This window comes from Hyperolius riggenbachi, chromosome 5 (genome assembly GCF_040937935.1).
Source record: "Hyperolius riggenbachi isolate aHypRig1 chromosome 5, aHypRig1.pri, whole genome shotgun sequence".
NCBI lineage: Eukaryota > Metazoa > Chordata > Amphibia > Anura > Hyperoliidae > Hyperolius > Hyperolius riggenbachi.
The window spans coordinates 66,108,449-66,132,059 of record NC_090650.1 but is presented as its reverse complement, the minus strand read 5'-3'; the positions used below and the strand labels follow the sequence as shown (position 1 = coordinate 66,132,059).

Here is a 23,611-nt window from a genome sequence, read left to right as displayed (position 1 = left end):
TCTCCACTGATCCTCAGCTTGGATAAGCCTTAGCAAATCAGTCCCGTTATCTACAATTCACACTCATACACCTCCCAAGAAATTGGAAAAAAGCTATTAGAAATCGTGTCCAAATACTGCTCACCCTCCACGTCCTAGAAATTCTTTGCCTTTTTAAAAGTCGTGATAGCTTTACTACATCTGAAACAGAAGGATGTTTCACAAGTACACAGCAAAAAAAGAAATAGTCTAAATCTCGTCACCACAGGAGATGGCAAATCTAGTTTTCTATCAAGCGTTTAGCGCTAGTCGGTTCAGTTCTAAGTTCTTCATGAATTATGTAAACAAATATCTGAAAGTGTCCCTCGACTTTCACTAATCTAATTCCTCATAAAAGGAAATCTGCTTTCATGGACCAAACACTGAAAGATGAAAGAGGATTAAATTGCTTTCCCTACTGCCTTCGTGTGGTGGTCACTCAAGCCCGGAGAATAAATAAACAGCTTCATAAAAAGAGAGTGGATCAGACATCTAGAGGACAGATTTGTCCCACTGCAGACTGCAGAACTTGTCTTGTCATCTGCAGATTTCAATTTACCTTAGATGGAGTTCCAGCTGAGAGTAGAGGAAGTGGACGAAGGCTCTCCTCACCACCACTTCCGCGTGGCAGTCATTGACCACCAGTCCTTGGTCGTTAAGGTATTCTCCGTTGATACATTTGGTGCCGGATGACAAGGCGATGACCTGTGCTTGCCTCAAGTCTAAACCTGGAAAACACAAAATATACACAACTGTAAAGCTTTTCTTTAAAGCTTAAATGACATCCTAATTATGAGGACAACTGATGGAAAATGGGCATGCAGAACTATAGGCCTAAGACATATTTTTCCAGACATGGGATTACAATACAGTTCTTTAGATGAGTGCGGGGCAAACCCAGGATTTTCAATGGGGGATTCCTGAAAGGTTTCCCTCCGCCACTCACAATACAGTATAATAATATGGTAGAACATTATGCTGGGTACACATAATGCAATTTCTTGTCCTACCACCCGACAACGGGATCGATCAAGAGCAGTTTGGATACAGATAATAATGAGGACAGCTGTCATAGGGAATGAAGGGGAAAATTAAGCATTCATACAGCAGTGAACAGGGTTGTGCTCATACCTGACTCTGTTAAGTTCCCCAGAGCTGCTCCATGCTCTGTACACACACTACTGCTGCAGCACATCAACTGTAGCAGGGAAAGAAAGGGGGCAGTGCTGTGAGCTGCAGGATGCCTGCAGATATTCTGGTGTCTCAACTTGTGCCTGTCCCCAGACACTGCACCGGACCTGGTCTGAGGGGGGATTCTGGGCAGCTGTATTCCCCCAAGCATTTGCGTCTGGAGTGGCAACTCTCCATTCTATGCCTGCAGCACACTCTGCGACAGACCTTGAAATGGAAGGCATGAGTGTGATGTTGCAATGCAACACTCATGTTTGGTGTGAACCAACCCTAAAAGGGGATACTGGACATTCAGAGGAGAAATGTCCTCCGAATGTCCATTCTATATGAGCTGTGTGTTTTAACATCTTGTTAATATACAGGAACAAAGTCTAAAGAAGGCTTATTAGCCAAAAGCTTAGTTTTTGTTTACCTCTAAGTTAGTCAATAAATGGTATCATCCTGATTCAAAACTTCTTGGTTTACTTTACCATTGACAAGGAAATATGGTCTAAGATTTGGAAAAATCTAGCTTCCACTTCCTCTTCTAATTCTTTTGTGATTTGGAATCCTGAAATTGTGACCGCACGCTTTGTCCGCAACTTTGAAGATTTGCGATTGAAGAATTAAAGAGAATTTGTTCATAAAAAACCCTATGTTCTTGCTTGTGGAATTTGAATATTGCCATATTGTGGGGTGGAACAGAACTACTCATTTTATTGTGGTTATTATTAGTTCCTAAACCATTCCAGAAGCTTTATAGGCATTTACTGTTAGCAATTGGGTCACAGCCTAAGTGATCTCCCTTCTACCCTGGTCTGTGAAAGGTTAAATGTTATTAGACTCTTCGCCTGAATTCATTATGCTGCTATAGATTACTTTAATAGATATTATAAGATTTGGGAAGAATGGATAACCTATTGTAATGTTTTGTAATACCTATGTTTTCTGAATTTTAGTATGGTTGCTTTTAGTTTAAAGAGAACCTGAGGCAGGTATTTTATATCTTAAGAGAACTGTAAGGCTTGGTGGTGTATTCTCCACAGTCAGCATGCAACGCATGAGTTGACGTGGAGGAGGTACACACACTAGCACAAGGAAACAGGCTATCCCTAGTATAGTGGAGGGGAGGACTGACTCCAATAGGAGATTGTGGCGCACAGAGCCGGTGCAGATCTGACAGCCACAAACAATGCTTTCGTTATAACGTCTCAGCGCAAAGTAGCGCTGAGCGCATAAACCAGAACTGAGGAGATCAGGACAGGTAGACAGAATGAACGCTTGCTAGCTAGCGGCTACTTAGCGACAGCAAGCGTCCAAAACAAGACAGACTGGAATGAGGCAGCCAATGCGATTGCAGCGATGGCGTGCCTCACAAAGACAGGACAGGATAGTCAGGAAATAGCAGGATCAAGATAGATGAACGTAACACAGACAAATATACAATAAGTATGTTTTCCTAGCGTATTACAATTACAGCTATCAATGAAACTATTTGTAACATCTGACTAACATATGTATATATCGGCAATGAACCGATATATAACATAAGCAGGAACGCTGACTAGGACTGGAGTAATACAGGGAACAGAACTCAGAAGGATTCGCTATCTCTTCGCAGAGATGAACGCAATCCACAAACGGTAACAGAACAGGATTCAGAAGGATTCGTTATCTCTTCGCAGAGATGAACGCAATCCACAAACAGTAACAGAACAGGATTCAGAAGGATTCGTTATCTCTTCGCAGAGATGAACGCAATCCACAAACGGTAACAGGACAGGATTCAGAAGGATTTGTTATCTCCTCGCAGAGATGAACGCAATCCACGAACAGGACCAGGAGCAGGATACTAGCTCAGCACGGGTGCTCACGATACGCGCAAACTACCAAAACGTGCTGGAAAGCTGACTAACTGCACACAGGATATAAACAGTTCGTGTACGTATACATCAGCGACACTGATGTATCAACGTAACACGAATACAAGGAAAATAATAAACGTGCTGGTATGCATATATATGGGCAATGAACCAATATATGATGCAAAACCAGCAAAGTATCTTTTAGAACAAGAAACACGATCGGGGGCTGAAGCGACAGCAAGACAGGCTTAAACTGAAGCTATGAAAACCCAAGGAAACCCTGCAGGAAGCAGATCTTTATACTGAGGTCATCCAATGGGAGCAGACATGCAGATTCCCACACAGGTGAATGATAATCAGTCACAAGCTGACAGCAGGGAAAGGCCGACAAAGCTATGCAGCTTGCATGAAAAGAGATCAGAACTACCTGAGCTGCAGCACTACTACTTCCAGCAATGCCTGCTGCAGCAGCGATCATTACAGTACCCCCGCCCTTAAAAGCGGATTCCAGACGCTTTTCAAAACTGAAATTCCCAACAAAACAGTCTGACTGATAATTTATGATGACCGGGACAGCCCGGCAAGACCGAATTCCAGAATCAGTCCCCACAAGACTGGACCCATCAGAACCAGAACCTACAGAACCATGCCCATCAGTACTACAAGCCCCAGTGTGACACCCATCAGAACCATGATTTCCAGAAGAAAGCCCTCCGAACCTCCCTGAGCGATACCCACCGCCTTCCAGGAACCGTTCAAAAACGCCAAAGCCTTTGCAATGCCCACCGGGACTGTCTTTACCAACACAAAACCCACTGTTGAACCAGTCCAAGGCACCAGGACAAGTTTTCTCAGAGACCTCCCAGAACACCTTGAAGCTCCAAAGAGATCCCCATAGGTCAGAACGCCCCTTAGGCTCACATGGAGAACTATCAAGAACCCCTATGGAACCTAGGGCAATTCCCGAGTCAGGGCCACAAGGACAAACATCAAGATCAGGGCTTTCAGGGACCAGAACCATCTCTGGGCATGCAGGCAGACTGGCAACATCAGAACATGTTCCCACTAAGGAAGCATCAGAGCACGCTAACACCTTAGACACACTTGGGCATTCTGGCACACAAAGAACATCTGGGCACACTGGCACAAGAGAAACCTCTGGGCATGTCAAGGAACTGTGAGCCTCAGGGTCAGCCAAGACAGGACCAAAACCAGGACTGGCCAAAAAAAAATCATTATGACTAGACTTCGCAACTACTGGACTTTTACACGAGAATGCAGGATCAGACTTAGATGTCGCTGATTCCAGCAAAGTCAGTAACAAATCAGATTCAGGGGCACTAACAAGACCGGACAAATCTTCTGATGTATGCACTGAACCAGATAGGGACTTCACAACTACCTCTGGACTGGACAGAGACTCATCTAATACACTGGATTGGAGCTCATGAGGTGCTGCAGAACAAGTCAGTATTGCAGCAGCCCCCACTGGACTAGGCAAAACTGAGGAATTCCCTGGACAGGAAGGGGACTCTGGAACCTCTGCCACAGCGGCCAGAGAACCAGAATCTTTCAGGATACAGGGCTGGGTTTCAGGAACACTCATCAGACCGGACTGAAATTCTGAGATTTCTATTATTTTGACCAGAGAATCAGAATTATCCATGTTACAGGGCAAGACTTCTGAAACATTCAGAGGACAGGGCTGGAGTTCCTCGGCTGTTACAACACTGGAGAGGGACTCAACAACATTGGTTAAATCAGACTGTGTACAGGGCAAGGTATCTAACACACTTGCTGACGAGGACAATATTTCAATGGCTTCTGCTTTTCTGGGCAGAAATTCATCAAGTTTTATTAGGGCAGACTGTAATTCCAAAACAGCTGCCAGACAAGTGAATATTACTGCAACACCAACTGAGGTAAGCAGTGCCTCAGACTCCTCTGCTAGAGGGTTTGAAGTATCCAAAGTACTGGGTGAAGCATAAGACTCTGCAACCACAGCTTCACTGGACAGGATCACTGAACAGTCCATATTGCAGGGCAAAACCATGGAAGCACCTGCTGGACAGCATAATGATTCTGTGACCTGAGTTTCATTGGAGAGATCTACTGCACAATTCATGGTACAGGGCAAATTTACTGGAACATTTTCTGAACAAGGTAATAATTCTGCGATTTCAGGTTCACATAGCAGATGCTCTGAGCTATTCACGAAACTAGAGCGAGGTGTAGAAACAGGAAGATCAAGACACAATGTTTGCGCATCTGAATCACCATTCATTTGTAAAATTGGAAAATTCAGATGCTGGGGTTCTGAGGTTTCTAGACAGGATTGCTGGGACTCGGAAACTGATGTAGTGCATCTATTGGCATCTGCTGGATCAGACAGGAGTTGAACTTTATTAACACAGGTAATTTCTGCAGAAGTGTTTGCAGAGGCAGGCAAGATTTTTCTGGTGTCTGTTTCACTGAACAAAGAGTCATGAGTACTGGCTAGGCTGGACTCGGAAGTCAGCAGGACCTCTGGATTCTCTGCTGAGAAATTTGCGCAGGGCAAGGTTAAGAATGTATCAGTTGCTTCTGTTTTATTGGTAAGTAACACTGAGTTATCCATGGTACAGGGTGGAATTGCAGGAACTTCAATTTCACACAAAAAGAGCTCCGAATCACCTGCTGAATCAGCCAAAGGTGCTGAAGCAGGCGGGTCAGAACGCCAAATTTGCGAATTCGGAGTCACATAAAAATCATCCAAAATCAGTTCCCACACATCAATCAATGGAGCCACAAAGTCATACCCACACACACCAGTTTTTATTAGGTTATAGGCAGACTTAATGCATGCATTCAATACTAATTCACTTTTTGCACTGTAAAATTGACAAAATGAACTTGAATCATTCTTCCATTCATTGACCAGAGCTTCCATCTCTCCTTTCTCAAATGGAGGATTCCAAGCATACTTAACAGGCAGATCATGGTTTGCAGATATGATTGTAGCAGGGACATATATTGGGTTAATTAGCAGGTGATTGGCAGATTCCCTATTCCTAAGAATCTCCAATACCTGTAGCAAGTGCTGAACTGTAGTGTATGCAAACTTTCCTTGCTTCACAAATAAGTTGATTTGTTCAATACTCTGTAATATCTCCTCATAATCATACTCAGATAATTCTTTTAAACAAAAATCTTTATTTTCCCTAGCCAGGGAGGAAAGTTCATTAGTAGTTTCATAAGTCCATTTAACTCCCCTGAAAGACAATTGCATTTCATTATCTGTTAATGGCAGAATCTCATTAAAGGTCTCAGTCGCTAAGGATAACGACTCTGCAGATCGGACACGTTTCTTAGAACGTTTGCGTTTTGCCTTAGACCCTGCTGTTTTTGGTGATTTATTCAAGGCTGCAGGAAAATTATCAGTAACACTTTCTGCTTGCTGAACATTTTTGCAAGCAATTGAAGGAGAAGCTGATTGGCCTGCTGCCAGGAGTTCATTAAGAGGAAAAGGCAATGGATCTATGCGCAACCAGTTATGGATCACAAACGCTAGAAATTCCAGCGGTCTCTCTTTCAAATCGGAATGATTGAGAACATCAAATGCCCACTGGAATAATTCCCCTTTAAACAAAATATAACTTAGTTGGAGTGCCCAGGTTGAAACAGGAGTCGCTTGGAGATCGGGATTGGCCAGGAACCTGGCACATTCAGAGAAAAACTCATTTTCTGTTTCAGAGTTAAGTTCTTCAAATTTCTTAAAGGAACAGGAACCATAATTAACAGTGTCATACTTTCTGGGAATCCCCCCCACAATGGGGATTGGTAATGGGGTTTTCATAATGTAAGGCTTGGTGGTGTATTCTCCACAGTCAGCATGCAACGCATGAGCTGACGTGGAGGAGGTACACACACTAGCACAAGGAAACAGGCTATCCCTAGTATAGTGGAGGGGAGGACTGACTCCAATAGGAGATTGTGGCGCACAGAGCCGGTGCAGATCTGACAGCCACAAACAATGCTTTCGTTATAACGTCTCAGCGCAAAGTAGCGCTGAGCGCATAAACCAGAACTGAGGAGATCAGGACAGGTAGACAGAATGAACGCTTGCTAGCTAGCGGCTACTTAGCGACAGCAAGCGTCCAAAACAAGACAGACTGGAATGAGGCAGCCAATGCGATTGCAGCGATGGCGTGCCTCACAAAGACAGGACAGGATAGTCAGGAAATAGCAGGATCAAGATAGATGAACGTAACACAGACAAATATACAATAAGTATGTTTTCCTAGTGTATTACAATTACAGCTATCAATGAAACTATTTGTAACATCTGACTAACATATGTATATATCGGCAATGAACCGATATATAACATAAGCAGGAACGCTGACTAGGACTGGAGTAATACAGGGAACAGAACTCAGAAGGATTCGCTATCTCTTCGCAGAGATGAACGCAATCCACAAACGGTAACAGAACAGGATTCAGAAGGATTCGTTATCTCTTCGCAGAGATGAACGCAATCCACAAACAGTAACAGAACAGGATTCAGAAGGATTCGTTATCTCTTCGCAGAGATGAACGCAATCCACAAACGGTAACAGGACAGGATTCAGAAGGATTCGTTATCTCCTCGCAGAGATGAACGCAATCCACGAACAGGACCAGGAGCAGGATACTAGCTCAGCACGGGTGCTCACGATACGCGCAAACTACCAAAACGTGCTGGAAAGCCTACTAACTGCACACAGGATATAAACAGTTCGTGTACGTATACATCAGCGACACTGATGTATCAACGTAACACGAATACAAGGAAAATAATAAACGTGCTGGTATGCATATATATGGGCAATGAACCAATATATGATGCAAAACCAGCAAAGTATCTTTTAGAACAAGAAACACGATCGGGGGCTGAAGCGACAGCAAGACAGGCTTAAACTGAAGCTATGAAAACCCAAGGAAACCCTGCAGGAAGCAGATCTTTATACTGAGGTCATCCAATGGGAGCAGACATGCAGATTCCCACACAGGTGAATGATAATAAGTCACAAGCTGACAGCAGGGAAAGGCCGACAAAGCTATGCAGCTTGCATGAAAAGAGATCAGAACTACCTGAGCTGCAGCACTACTACTTCCAGCAATGCCTGCTGCAGCAGCGATCATTACAAGAACACAGAGGCATGTTCTGTGCATAATTACATGCCTCTGTGTCTCGCTATTGCCGCCTCTAGTCCCCCCCGGGGTCTGCTGTGCCCCTCGAAAAAAGCGATAGGCTAGCGACAATCTGCTTGACGCTAGACTTGTTTACCTGTAGCCTGTCATTCTTTATTGGCTCCCGCACCTCTGTCTGGCTATACAGCTGATCCACTGCCTCTAATACTTTAAGACATAGACCTTGAACAAGCATATGCAGATCAGGTGCTTCTGACATTACTGTCAGATCTGACAAGATTAGACACATGTTTGTTTCTGGTGTGATTCAAACACTACTGCAGCCAAATAGATCAGCAAGGCTGCCAGGCAACTGGTATTGTTTAAAACAGCATGGGCAACCATATAATCCCAGGAAAAAAAAACACATATAAGTAGATACATACTTGTTCTACTTACATATGTAGTGTACTGTCTTCATTTTGAGTTCAGTGAATTTTATATACGTAAGTAAATAAAGAGAAAGCTATTTCAGGCACTTTCCATCCTTACTACCTCTGACTGAAGCCAATCCTGATGTAATTTTCTCCCTTACGCTTTTTTTCTCCTTGAAACTGCACTGCCATATCTAGTCTGCATTGTAAACTCTTGAGTACAACATAGATTGTATTTCAGTAGCTTCTGTGTCACACTGAACTGCCCTCAGTCAATCAGTGAGGAGCAAGAATGTGGAAGGGGAGATAACAAGCTTCCATCTCCTCCGTAACGTACCAAATGAACCAGGCAGACTGAGCTATAATTATTACAGCAGAAACAATACGATTATATTGAAATGTTTACAATGCAAGGCCAGGTTGTAGACTGCATAAAAAACACAGAGCTGTGGGTAAATGGAATTTGATTTTATGGCTCACAACCCCACATTAAAAGGAAATAAATATGGCAGTCTCCACAGCCTTCTCACTTCAGTTGTCCTTTAACCATTTCCCCTCCCCCGGGACGAGTAACTATGCTCCTGCAAAATGCCACAACTCTGTGCAGGGGCGTAGGTACTACGTCCCTCTCGCCGCATCCCCCCGCGCTCGGTACCGCCACTCATTACCACCGATCGCCCGCCGCTAGATCAATGAATGGGAAAACAAATCCCATTCATTGATCTAAGTTCCCCTGTGAATGGCTGCAGCCGTCTATTCAGACGGCTCTGCCATTCATGAATCCCGTGCACATAGTGTTTCCGTTTCCGTACTAACAGTACGGAGCTGAAGTCACCACTGAGGACATCTTGTGGCCAAATTGTAATATTGCATCCCCCCTTTTTTTTCAGTTTATCTTCCATAGTTACTTTTTTTTTAATTAACCCCTGACCTCCCACACTCCCCTAAAGTTACCATTTTTTTTTATTTTTTAATTAAACAAAAACTACAAATAGTAAGTTACCATACATTCAATATCCGCGGTTAGTAATATGTTATTGGATGTTACACTTTATTACCAATGCTGTAGGTTGTCTCACTACCATTATTTATACAGACTTTAATTGTACTGTAACTTCCTGCTTGGTTTTCTTTTTTGCCCTTGCATATAAATAAATGCTGTGTGAACTGTATCTAAAAACAATGCTTGAACTGGGTTTTAACGATATTTCCTAAAATAATTATACACTTTAACGCAAAAAATATTTTTATTTGTTTTTTAAAAAGGGGCCTTCACAATGACTATCTGTACACATAGGCAGCACCCTGGAGCCTTTTCTGAACACAAAACACTAGTTCTAAATACTATGGTTTCATCTACAACTTGTTAAATAAAAGGCCTCTGACAAACTTTTCTTGTTCAATCAATAACTACATCCTTGGAGCCCAAATACTATATGAGGTAATAAACATCTCCAACTTCGGGGAAAAAAATACTGGGTTGTTTATGGGCTTCTAAAGCAGCTACTGATGGTTACAGAGTTCTTATAAATGTTCCTATCACTGGAAGTACTAAATAAAATCTGGAAATCACAGTCAGTTCTTTTCCAGTTTAGTTGGCACGGTGATCTCCAATAAATCATTTTCCTGTCCTTGACTGGGTTCAAGGCTGGAAGGACAGCCGGGTGATAAAGTATTAGCAACTGCAACATATTACGCCCATTGCTAATATTTTATTGGCACTAATATTCTTCTAAAATTCTTTTACTTTTCTTTTTGTCTAACAAGCATCATTGGACTTAACTATACATATTACATTCTTGAATGCAGATCATAATAGCCAATAAACAATAATAGAGATTAAGAAAAACACAAAGAAATAAACGAGAACAAGATTAAAAAAAACAACAACAAATTATATATATATATATATATATATATATATATATATATATATATATATATATATATATATATATATATATATATGTGTGTATATATATATATATATATATATATATATTTACTGTATATATGTGTATATATATATATATATATATATATATATATTTATATATATATATACATATATATATATATACACACACAGTGGGATGTGAAAGTTTGGGCAACCTTGTTAATCGCCATGATTCTTGATTCTCCTGTATAAATCATTGGTTGTTACGATAAAACATATCAGTTAAATATAGCATATAGCAGCATACAGTGATATTTGAGAAGTGAAATGAAGTTTATTAGATTTACAGAAAATGTGCAATGATTATTTAAATAAAATTAGGCAGGTGCATAAATTTGGGCACTCTTGTCATGTTATTGGTTCCAAAACCTTTAGAACTAATTATTGAAACTCAAATTGGCTTGGTAAGCTCAGTGACCCCTCACCTACATACACAGGTGAATCCAATTATGAGAAAGAGCATTTAAGGGGGTCGATTGTAAGTTTCCCTCCTCTTTTTAATTTTCTCTGAAGAATAGCAACATAGGGGTCTCAAAACAAATCTTAAATGACCTGAAGACAAAGACTGTACACCATCATGGTTTAGGGGAAGGATACAGAAAGCTGTCTGAGAGATTTCAGCTGTCTGTTTCCACAGTTAGGAACGTATTGAGGAAATGGAAGATCACAGGCTCAATTCAAGTTAAGGCTTGAAGTGGCAGACCGAGAAAAATCTCAGCTAAACAGAAGTGACCAATGGTGAGACCAGTCAGAGTCAACCCACAGGCCAGCACCAAAGACCTACAACATCATCTCGCTGCAGATGGAGTCACTGTGCATCGTTCAACAATTCAGCGCACTTTACACAAGGAGAAGCTGTATGCGAGAGTGATGCAAATGAAGCCTTTTCTCTGCCCACAGCACAAACAGAGCGCTTGAGTATGCTAAAGCACAGTTGGACAAGCCAGCTTCATTTTGGAATAAGGTGCGGTGGACTGATGAAACTAAAATTGAGTTATTTGGCCATAACAAGGAGCGTTATGCATGGAGGAAAAATAACACAGCATTACAAGAAAAACACCTGCTCCCTACAGTAAAATATGGTGGTGGTTCAATCATGCTGTGGGGCTGTGTGGCCAGTGCAGGGACTAGGAATCTTGTCAAAGTTGAGGGATGCATGGATTCCACTCAGTATCAGCAGATTCTGGAGACCAATGTCCAGGAGTCAGTGAAAAAGCTGAAGATGCACCGGGGCTGGATCTTTCAACAAGACAACGACCACAAACAGTGCTGAAAATCCACTAAGGCATTCATGCAGAGGAAAAAGTACAACGTTCTGGAATGGCCATCTCATTCCCCAGACCTGAATATAATTGAAAATCTGTGTTGTGAGTTAAAGAGGGCTGTCCATGCTCAGAGTCAGAGGCCATCAAACCTGAATGAACTAGAGATGTTTTGTAAAGAGGAAAGGTCCAAAATACCTTCAACCAGAATCCAGACTCTCATTGGAACCTACAGGAAGTGTTTAAAGGCTGTAATTTCTGCAAAAGGAGGATCTACTAAATATTGATTTCATTTCTTTTTTGTGGTGCCCAAATTCATGCACCTGCCTAATTTTGTTTAAACAATTACTGCACACTTTCTGTAAATCCAATAAACTTTATTACATTTCTCAAATATTACTGTGTGTATCTCCTATAACAGCCAACGATTTATACAGGAAAATCATGACGATTAACAAGGTTGCCCAAACGTATGCATCCCAATATATATATACATATATATATATATATATATATATATATATATATATATATATATATATATATATACATATATTTATATGTATACCGGATACGTGTGCTTTCTGGTTGTTTAGAGCTCAATGTTAAAAATAGGTCTAGCTGATAGAGTACTAAACCCCACTCGATATAAATACCGTGATCTTTGCATTAAATGTTAAAATACAGTAACTGAGAGTATATTAACCTCGAGGGAGCCGTGGAATCCAGCCTTTGAGCACAGCAGAGCCCACAGTGGCCTTCACCACTGTGAGTACTGCAGGCGATTTATTCTGGCTGGTTAAGATTGCTGGTTAGTTGAGTTTTGGATAGCGGAGACTCTCTCTCTCTCTCTCTCTCTCTCTCTCTCTGCCTCTCTCTCTCTCTCTCTCTCTCTCTTTATATATATATATATATATATATATATATATATATATATATATATATATACAGTGGAGGAAATAATTATTTGACCCCTCACTGATTTTGTAAGTTTGTCTGGACAGGTGTCTTTTATACAGGTGACTAGTTAAGAAGGGTGTCCTTAATGAGGGTGACTAATTGAGTAGAAGTGTCTAACCACTCTGTGGGTGCCAGAACTCTTAATGGTTGGTATAGGTTCAAAAACTTATTTCACTCAATGAAATGCAAATCAGTTGCTATCTTTTATTTAAGGTTATTTTTTCGATTTTCCTTTTGATGTGCTATCTGCCACTGTTAAAATAAACCTACCATTGAAATTATACTGTTCCGAGACTTTTCATTTCTTTGTCATTGGACAAACTTACAAAATCAGTGAGGGGTCAAATAATTATTTCCTCCACTGTATATATATATATATATATATATATATTCATAATATTCCTTTAATATTATTTACATATATTAATAGGGTATTTGTACACTGAATTATATATATATGTAGAAATGAAATAGAATGAAAATATGGTTTTTGTATGCTGTAAATATATCAGTCCTAAGAAAAGCAGTAATTCTCCCAGAAACGTGGATATCATGCATGCCCGGGGTCAAGATTTATCTTAGTTCTAGATACCTTCTGACTCTGAGCAATGGCGGATCCACTGGAAATACGGAACAATGAATGGCGCTTTATATACTCCGCTACATCTCATAACATAATGTTGATTTTACAGTTCGCTGTCTGATAAGCATTAACTTATTTATAGCACAAGTCAACGCTATATTGGTTACAAGGATAGATGACTCAGATTTATCTTTTGCCTTCAGTAAGGAGTTTTAGAACATTTTACCGGTAAAAAAAGCTTACCAAATAGAGGATTAAGGCTTGTGTAGACAAGCAATCAGGAATGGAGCGCTGTAGTAATAAGTGTTCTGTCATTGCGTTCCATATCATGGCTATACTTATTTCAGGTTGCTTTGTGATCATATTGCATTCTTGATGCAGCTCATTTAATCTGTGATCTAATTAATAAGACCCATATAGATATTATTATTTACATAACTTGGACACATTTTCTGCAGCGCTTCACTGGGGTTTGTTTGGTCTCAGTGCCACTTATTTGTGTGTTGACGTGGCAAAGTGGCTATTAATATTATTATTTCTTCAGTAATATATCACCATACTCCACTGTGGTGCAGTACAGAGTACAATACAGATGTTAGCGGGGACCATAGATATATATATAGTCTATGCACAATATAATACTTCTAGGAAGTACAAAATACACCCGTAGTTGTTGCATAGTATAAAAACATCCAGCAATGCATGTGCATGTAATTGAAAATTGGTAGCATTCCACTTGAAGGGGATTATGTGACAGGAGTCATTGTGCTTGATGCAAACATCTGCTCAGGAACTATACTTTAAATGCCAGGAACGGATTCTTAAAGAGGAACTCCAGTGAAAATAATGTAGTAAAAAAAAGTGCTTCATTTTTACAATAATTATGTATAAATGATTTAGTCAGTGTTTGCTCATTGTAAAATCTTTCCTCTCCCCGATTTACATTCTGACATTTATTACATCGTGACATTGTTACTGTGGGCAGGTTATGTAGCTGCTCCTAGCTGTTTTGGCAGTTGGAGACAGCTGTAAACAGCTAATTCCTGTCTGTGAACATTGTTACATTGTGGCAGTTTGCCCAGAGTACCGCGGTACCAGAGCCTCTTGTGGGAGGGGTTTCAGCACAAAATCAGCCATACAGCACCCCCTGATGGTCTGTTTGTGAAAAGCATTATATTTCTCATGTAAAAGGGGGTATCAGCTACTGATTAGGATAAAGTTCAATTCTAGGTTGGAGTTTCTCTTTAAAGTGAGATGGTGACACTGAAACACCCAGATAAAGTTGGCTTGGATTGTCTGGAAAAGGTCTATTTTACAGAATAACCTGGATCTATCTCTTTAGAATCTTTCATGGTTTGCTGGCAACTATAAACATCTAAAATGCACCTTATTTTCAGACTTGGTGGTAGCTGTCATCAAATTAGAATGTGAGTTCAAATCTCCAAACAGGGACACTTTGCAAAAACAAAATAGCCAGACCAGAACCAAGCTTTTAGATGTGGCTAAAGCTAAAGGCATATTTATCTTGAGTGTATAGCTTGTCAAGAGGAGCATTGCTGATTACTGCAGATTTCATAAGAAATACACTTAAGTACTTTATATGTCTTTCAGTAAATTTGTGCCTCTGTTCGATCCTCTTCCTTAGCCACACTTGGTCTATGTGGAAGTGGTCAGTCTTTGGCTTTAAATTGACACAGATAAAGGCTCAAGATGCTCATATGTCATCTTAACCTTTCTCGTAATGGTCTATCATCAACCATGAGTTTAAGATTTGGTGCCCTGGAGTACAGGTAAATACTAAGATAAACTGTAAGAGATGAAAAACTGAGCACACAATGACCATCTGCAGCCTACGGTCTGTCCTTTGTTCAAAAATAACCGATGACCCAAAATAAAATATGACTTGACGTGCTGCCCAGGCAACACCTTCCACAGTCTTCTAGATATACTATTTGTGCCTGGATTTTTTTTAGTCAATCCTCTAACAAAAGTTTCTGTACCGCTAAACGGAAACAATCAGTATTTACCTTGTTATTTTTAAGTGCAGGTTACAGTGATTGTAATTCACACTTCAGTTATAAGACTACATTATGCGGACAAGAGTGTATAATTTCTCCAGCCCTTCTACCTAATGTTACACAGTTTGTAAATTTATTGTTATTTTTCCTATATTATGACAGAGTTAGAGTGGATGTACAGTTCATTAGCAGTTGCCTGTCCTAAAGGATAACATAGACATTCACCAATGGGCTGTAGGTGACAAGAGATGGGGGGTTAAGTGGTCAGGATTGTGGTAAGCCTGCTTTCCAGCGATCTTTTGGACTTTTCTGCAGAGATACCCGATCCCAAAAAATCAAAACAAAATTTGGCAAATGGAGAAAGTGGTGTATACGCCGATCCTCCACATCAGTGGTCCCACTTGCATGAACCCTATGTGCTCATCTAATGCTGCTTCAGTTCTGAAATCACAAATGGTAGGAGCTGCAGACAGTGAACCTTGTCTGGAAGGTTTCTATAAGTTTGGTCACCTATCTTTGTATTTAAACAGTCATGTTTCCTGGTGCCTTACACAGGGGCCTACCATCTGCTATTCTTACCACCATTGGTGGAGAGGGAAAGTGGATAGTCTTCCCCTCCTTTTGCAAATGAGTCCTATGAATCGCTCTCTCAGGCAATCAAGCAAAATTCTGGAAAGCCAGTGTAAGCCCAGCGACTCGGCATGGATGCTACACTCCGGCCACTAGTAATGGGCACAAATTTTGCATAATTGTAATTTTGCAACTTAATTTGTATTTACATCGTAATGTGAAATTTCAGGAAAAATCCTGTAGTTTTCCACTTTCACGTAATTTTCACATAATTTCGTGCCAACTTTAACAGTTAATATCAAAGCTGCCAGACAAAGGACTTTCTGAAATTTTTTTTTACTTGTTGCAACTATGCTTCTTAACATGCCTAGCAGTTGTGATGGCAATAGCTTGTATAGAGGCTTTGCTATTAACTGCTAAAGTCGGCAATCGACTCGAAACTCAAGAAAAAACTGAAATTATGAATGGACTATACAAAATCAATTTAATGTCCAAATTGTAATTACGTATGACTACAATTGCGAAAATGTACACAATATTTTGCGTAATCGAAATAGCTGTTTATGATCATCACTACCAGCTATATCTCTATCTATGGTAAGAAAAAGAGGACAAAAAAGATTGTTGGATGCAGACATGATAAGATGAACATACTGAGATAAACTTAGTTTATTGCATCCAACAATAATCAAATCCTTTTATTCACCCCAGTGCAGGGCGGGAGACCAGAAGCACAGGCTGGAGTGACCATCTTTAAGGAAAATCACAACCAACCGGACTAGAGGAATTAGATAGCGTAACCTCTTAAGGATCACAGGCTTTACCCCCCCTAGTGACCAGGCTATTTTTTTACAAATTAGGGCTCTGCAGCTTTAACGGCTTGTTGCAAAGCCACACTTACTGTACGTGCACACAAATGAATCCTCCCCTTTTCTGCCCACCAACAGAGATTTCTGTTGGTGGGCTCTGATCACTGCTGCAGGCAGTTGTTATTTTTTTAATAATTTTATTGTCTTTTTTTTTTTTCAAATAAAAATGATTCTTTTTTTTCCTTTACCAGATCCCTCCCCCCCCCCCACCCGCCAGCCAATCACAGTGATCAGCTCTCATAGACATCAGCCTATGAGAGCCGATCACTTTCTAAGCCTCTTCAGGGGAAAGTCGAGTGACACAGCTGTGCCCAGTACAGTGCTGCCGTAGACCGCAGCGCTGTACCATGTAAATAGACGTCGGTTTCGCTGTTTTTAACAGTCTCCTAGTGGTGATTGCCACTGGCAGACTGATAACGAAGCGGAGCTCTATCATTCTAGCGGGAAAAATCCCCAGCAAAAAACGCCCCAGGGACTTGACGCCAATACTCCAAATAAATCATGAGGCGGCACACCACTGGCTGCAAATATGCTTGTATTAAGAAACAGAAGCACTACATGTTACGGAAAATCCTTCATCAGGTTATGCACCTGATGAAGGATTTTCCGTAACATGTAGTGCTTCTGTTTCTTAATACAAGCATATTTGCAGCCAGTGGTGTGCCGCCTCATGATTTATTTGGAGTGTTACTAGGAGACCGTGTGAGCAATCCGGTCGAGGCTCGGCACCGGCAAACTCCAGGATACAAAATACCTGGCACTGCTACCGTGGAATTGTACAGTTTGGACTTGACGCCAATAGGCTTTAGGCGGTCCTGGGGGAGCTGCCGCATTCATGCCAATCGGTGTGACGCGATCGTAAGAAGGTTAAAATCTTCAGGTTAACTACCCCTGGAAAAACTGGGTAAGATCATTTAATTGGGTCCATGCTACTGCGCTTGTGTGATCCATCTGCCCCTGTACAGTAGCTAAGACCTGATCCAGCTCTGGTTTTTCCGCCAGGTGGATCCATGCTCTCACACAGGTGCAGTGCGGCTGCGCTTTCGAGATCTCAGGCTGTATCAAGCTGACGGAGGGGAGGGGGGGGGGGAAGCCTATAGAGCAGTGATGGCTAACCTTGGCACTCCAGTTGTGACAAAACTACAAATCCCATCATGCCTCTGCCTCCCCGAGTTATGCTTAGAGCTGTCATAGTTTTGCAATGCCTCATGGGACTTGTAGTTCTACCACAGCTGGAGTGCCCAGGTTAGCCATCACTGCTATAGAGTATCTAGAGGCTTCCCCATACTGAGATAAGTATACCTTTTTGGGCATTACATACCTCTCAGGTTTCCTTTCATGTTGTTTTTATAAACACATGATTTGCACAAAACTGATGATGATATTCATTTTATTTCCAAAGATGAGAATCAAAATGAATGTTCAAGCAGTTTGCTGGTGTGGTAAAGGGTGTGAAGGGGTTCCCAAGAGCCCCATGCTTTTTCACTTACTGGCAGCCAAAGTTTGCTGGGATTTGTAGTACCTCTACAGATGTCGTCTCACTGTGTAAAGTCACCTGATATGAAATGTAAACACCGGCCGTAGTTTACTGGCAATGCATAACTAAATACATGCCATAGCCAGGCAAGTAATAGTAATCACCAACATAAATACATTCCCGCTGTGTACAGCTTCGGGACTTGTGAAGGGAATGAATAAAAACCTGCAATTCCTGGACAATTTTCATGTCAGACCTCACAGAGGGTAATTCTCGGGAAATAACACAGTGGCAGGTTAACAATAACCACACGAAGCCCATTTAATACCGCGTTCCAGGCTGGTCTGATGGGAGGTGTAGACATTAACTGTTTCACCACCGGACACAGCAAGAAGCATGGCTTCAGCATCCACAGATGTAGCATTATAGCTTCTGGAAGTGGTCTATTCCAGAGACAGTGGATATTTTGCCAAGGAAATTAGAATACCCAATACATATCCCTGGGAGCAGTTGGTTAGAGCAGCTTATCAGGTTTCAGCAAGGGCATAACAATCCCCCCTGTGGCCTGCGCCACTGCAGGGGGGCCTGGAGGCTTTGGGGGCCCCTCCTACTCCCTTTCCTCAACCGCAAGTGCAGCCACCTAGCAATAAAACCTCACCGTTCACTCACAAAAACGTTCCTGCCACCTTCTCCTGTCATGAAGAGTAGCTTCCAGCCGCTGCTTCACAGCAGAATAGTCTCTCTGCCATTTGCCGGCTCACAATCATGTGACCCTCATGGGGTTCGGGAACCAAGGAGGGGCCCATGCTATCATTTTTGCAGGGAGCCCTTTTAAGTCTATGTACAACACAATATCCGCACAAAAGTTAATAAGAGAGTCCAAAAAGCAGGCCACAAGTTAAAAGTCCTCAGAAAGACTCCATTTAAATCCAGTAAAAAACTTCAGCGCTAAATGGTTCTCCATAGATTCATTCCATCACCAACACCCATCACAGTGCAGGCTTACCAGCTTCCAGAAAAGACCCAAATTATAAGGTCTGAACGTTCATATGTCAACCACAACGATCTCAGCTTCCCACTGTTGTCTCCAGTCTCCACATATCAGCCAGTTTCTTTCCAATATTGCAGTTATTACCAGCATATATGTAATGAATAAATATACAGATCTAAGTGTATCCGTTTCAAACCAATATTTATTATCATAAAAAGATCCAAAAAACAGTACTCACTTCCAGGCCCTTGTAACAGGGACTCGCAGTAAAGAAGCGCATATATACAGTATGCCCAAGCCCCTGATGACGCGTTTGCGAAACCTGGTTGGGCGGGCGGATGGTGGATGAACGGCACCCCATTGGGCCTATTAAGTCTAGTTACGTAATTTGAAAGATTCTGAATGATTATTTAGCATTTATATAGCGCTTACATCTTCCACAGTGCTGTACAGAGTATATATTCTTGTCATTTAACTGAGGGGCTCACAATCTATCCCTTACCATAGTCACATGTCTATGTATGTATCATGTAGTCTATGTATCGTAGTCTAGGGCCAATTTTTATAGGGGGAAGCCAACTTACAGATAGGTTATATCTGTATGTTTTGGGGATGTGGGAGAAAACCAGAGTGCCTAGAGGAAACCCACGCAGACATGGGGAGAACATACAAACTTTGCGCAGATAGTGCCCTGGCTGGGATTTGAACCGGGACCCAACGCTGCAAGGTGAGACTGCTAGCCACTATCAATGTTTTAGACATCTGCTCCACTCTTGATTTAATTTTCTGTGCTCTGTTGTTAGTAAGTCAGCCCTTATTTATGTAATTGTATTACCCACCTGTAACTGTTTATGCTAGAACACCATATAAGAAGACCATGGTGCTAATAATAATAACAACAACTCATATTTAATGGTTAGCTGAAGGTGCACTAGTTGGCCCTGACTGCTCTAACGGTTCACTTCACGGCTCCTTCTTCTCCCCATAGTAACAGTTTGAAGGATTTCTGTGTCAAACATGTCCAAAATGAAAGTGTCAAAACATTTGGATGCTTTCTCACCTATGACCAGCTGATGCTCATTTCCCACCAGCCGTGACTCTGAGTGTGAAATGCTCAGCTTGTGTGAACTGTCCACAGAAGGACATTCTTCTCACCCGTTCTGACACTGGTTCGCTGATTCCAAAACTGTAGTGCCAGACAAGGTGTGAACATGGTCATGTGTAAAAAAAAAACCTGTTCACTTAAACTTTACCCTTAACAGATTTAAGGAATGAGAAACACAAGTTAGAGAAACTTGTTCATCCACAGTGTTGACATATCTGAAACTTAAAATTAATTGTGAAGCTGAAAAAACATTTTTTCATTAAATATGTATGTGATGTGTATTGCCGGGATTGTTAATGAGATGAAGATAATTCGACGTTATCCAGAATTAGGAATAAGTCGACGTTACCCAGAATTCAGGGAACCGGAAGTCTCAGCTAACTGGCATGCCTGAGAGATGACGGGGACTTTGTTTAGGGCAAGTTTTAAAATGTTTAAATGAATAACTGAGCCTTCAGCGACACCTAGCAGCCTTTCTGCAGCACCTATCAGGCTCCTATCGGCTTCCAGCGTCCGTGCATGTAAGTGCTAGATGTCGCTGGAGGCTCGATAAGTATTTAGGGGGATGAAGGTTTGTGCTTTTTTGGCCGGTTGCTGAAGCACCCGACAAGCATATGCATCCGGCATCAGGCGATTTTCGCTACTGCCACATACTGGGGACTGTATATATACAGACACACACACATACACACAGGGCCGGTTCTAGCTAAATTAACATGGGTTCCCCCTGACCTGCAACACCCCCCCTTTCCAGTGGCGTAGCAATAGGGGTTGCAGAGGTTGCGACCGCATCGGGGCCCTTGGGCCAGAGGGGCCCCATGGGGCCCTCCCTAAAACACAGTATTAGCTCTCTATTGGTCCTTTGCTGGTAATAATCACTTCTATAGATGCTCTAAATATTTATAATCATTAACAAGCTGTTCCCCATCCCCTTCTAGCACCTCTGACACTGTGGTTGTCCTTGACAGGTTTTGGTGTGCCGTATCAATTGTTATGTATAGAGTGCTTGGGGGGTCCTATATAAAACTTGCACCGGAGCACATAGCTCCTTAGCTACGTCACTTCCCCTTCCCGATACTCTACTATTTAAAGTGTTAATTTTGGTTAGTAAAATATTGGTGGTGGTTTTTCAATCTGCAGAGTTCAACTATAATGTTATGGAAGCTCTAACCTTTAACCACTTGCCGACCGCACACTCATAACGTGCGTCGGCAAAGTGGCAGCTGCAGGACCAGCGACGCAGTACTGCGTCGCCAGCTGCAGCCTAATTAATCAGGAAGCAGCCGCTCGTACGAGCGGCTGCTTCCTGTCAAATCACGGCGGGGGGCTCCGTGAATAGCCTGCGGGCCGCCGATGGCGGCTCGCAGGCTAGATGTAAACACAAGCGGAAATAATCCGCTTTGTTTACATTTGTACGGCGCTGCTGCGCAACAGCGCCGTAAGGCAGATCGGCGATCCCCGGCCAATCAGCGGCCGGGGATCGCCGCCATGTGACAGACCACATCCTGTCACTGGCTGCACAGGACGGATAGCGTCCTGTGCAGCCCGGAACACCAGGGGGAGGCAGCAGGTAGGAGAGGGAGGGGGAATTTCGCCGCGGAGGGGGGCTTTGAGGTGCCCCCCCCGCCACCCACAGCAGGCAGGAGAGATCAGACCCCCCCAGCACATCATCCCCATAGGGGGGAAAAAAGGGGGGCAATCTGATCTCCCTGCCTGCACCCTGATCTGTGCTGGGGGCTGCAGAGCCCACCCAGCACAGATCAATCAAACCAGCGCTGGTCCTTAAGGGGGGGTAAAGGGTGGGTCATCAAGTGGTTAAAAGTCTACTTTGCATCTATACTGATAGTAAACTACCTACAACTGGCTACAAAGGGGTGTATTCTAAAAAAGTTAACGTGTACAGAGAGCACATGGCAATTATAGCGATACTTCAGCATTGCGCAATTAGCGCGACCTTAAGTTACATAGTTACTTTGGTTGAAAAAAGACATACGTCCATCGAGTTCAACCAGTATAAAGTACAAATTCAACCAGTATAAAGTACAAGTAAGTAACACGCACATTGGCAGTGTACTGTGTGCTATGCTACTTGCTACTCTCAGTTACAAGTTTGAGCTCCAGAGTCATCTGGATGATTAGACGGTGGCGATTAACATGAATATAAATATAACCACTTTCATCAGCACTTCTGTATAGTTCTAACAATGTAAGAGCGGATATTCATTTTTCGTATATATTATGAATCTCTTTTAAAATTCACCTCAGAAGAGCTTTGCGTGTCCTTAAAAATATGTCAAGGCTGAAAAAAAAAGAAGAAAGAAAAACAAAAACGCCTGCAGCAATTTACAACGCAATGGCCATCGTGAAGCATCTGACATTGAAATAGATTTTTTTTAGCGTTGTATCTCAGCAGAGTGCGTTTGAATCCAGAGTCCCCCCCATCCGTGAGTCCCCCTTTCTCCGGTTCCTCATGTCGTCTTGCATGTTCTGAACCCAACTGCAAGCCATGTGCTTATAATTTGGCGGCGATTGTCACTCAGCCATACAAAAGAGCTTCAGAAATAATCTAATGCAAAGCACAGAAAAATATCTACTCTGATTTCTACTCCCCCGCCCCACCCGGGAGTGATTACAGCGGACATTTCAATGCCACCCTTTGAAAAGGAGGCAAGGTGATAAAGACTAGCTGGACGCATTTAAACTGTCAAGATCGATCAACAGCAGATAGGAAAATAGTGTTTAAATGTCTGCCTCGTCTTGTTCACAATCATAATGTGATGCTTCCCTTAGAGAGGGATTTTGGCAACGCTATGTGTGTAGTAAGTGGGCTACCGGCAATCTCCATTGTTCCCTGTAATTCCGCAGCCCAGCAAATGCATTCTTAATAAGAGGCTAATTGTGGTGAGCTGTAATGCACTGCAAGCCTATTAATATTACAAACAAAGAGAGGCAATTAGTGGTAAGTAAGTAAAAGGAAATGAATAAGTATCTCAGGCACTTTGCAGGATAGAGGAGGAAAGGGCGTGGATGGAGGAGCGCACAGCAAAAATCGGACCGTTTATCTCTTTTTTAAGTAATGGAAGTTCCTTTGGGAAGGTTACGGCAAATTTAGACAAGATATTAAAAGGCAGAGTTAAGACATTGTCAGCCGAGATCCATGTAGTCAGAATAATGGTCTTCC

The 23,611-nt window shown here is 42.0% G+C and overlaps 1 protein-coding gene across 4 annotated transcripts in view; it reads right to left on the bottom strand.

The window, feature by feature from the left end:
• ADARB2 (adenosine deaminase RNA specific B2 (inactive)) overlaps nucleotides 1-23,611 on the bottom strand; it is an 802,765-nt gene that overhangs the window by 116,981 nt on the left and 662,173 nt on the right. For all 4 annotated transcript variants that reach the window (XM_068235806.1, XM_068235807.1, XM_068235808.1 and 1 more), the window contains one exon: nucleotides 578-746. In XM_068235806.1, coding sequence (XP_068091907.1) covers nucleotides 578-746 — 169 coding nt within the window. The remainder of the gene's footprint in view (nucleotides 1-577; nucleotides 747-23,611) is intronic.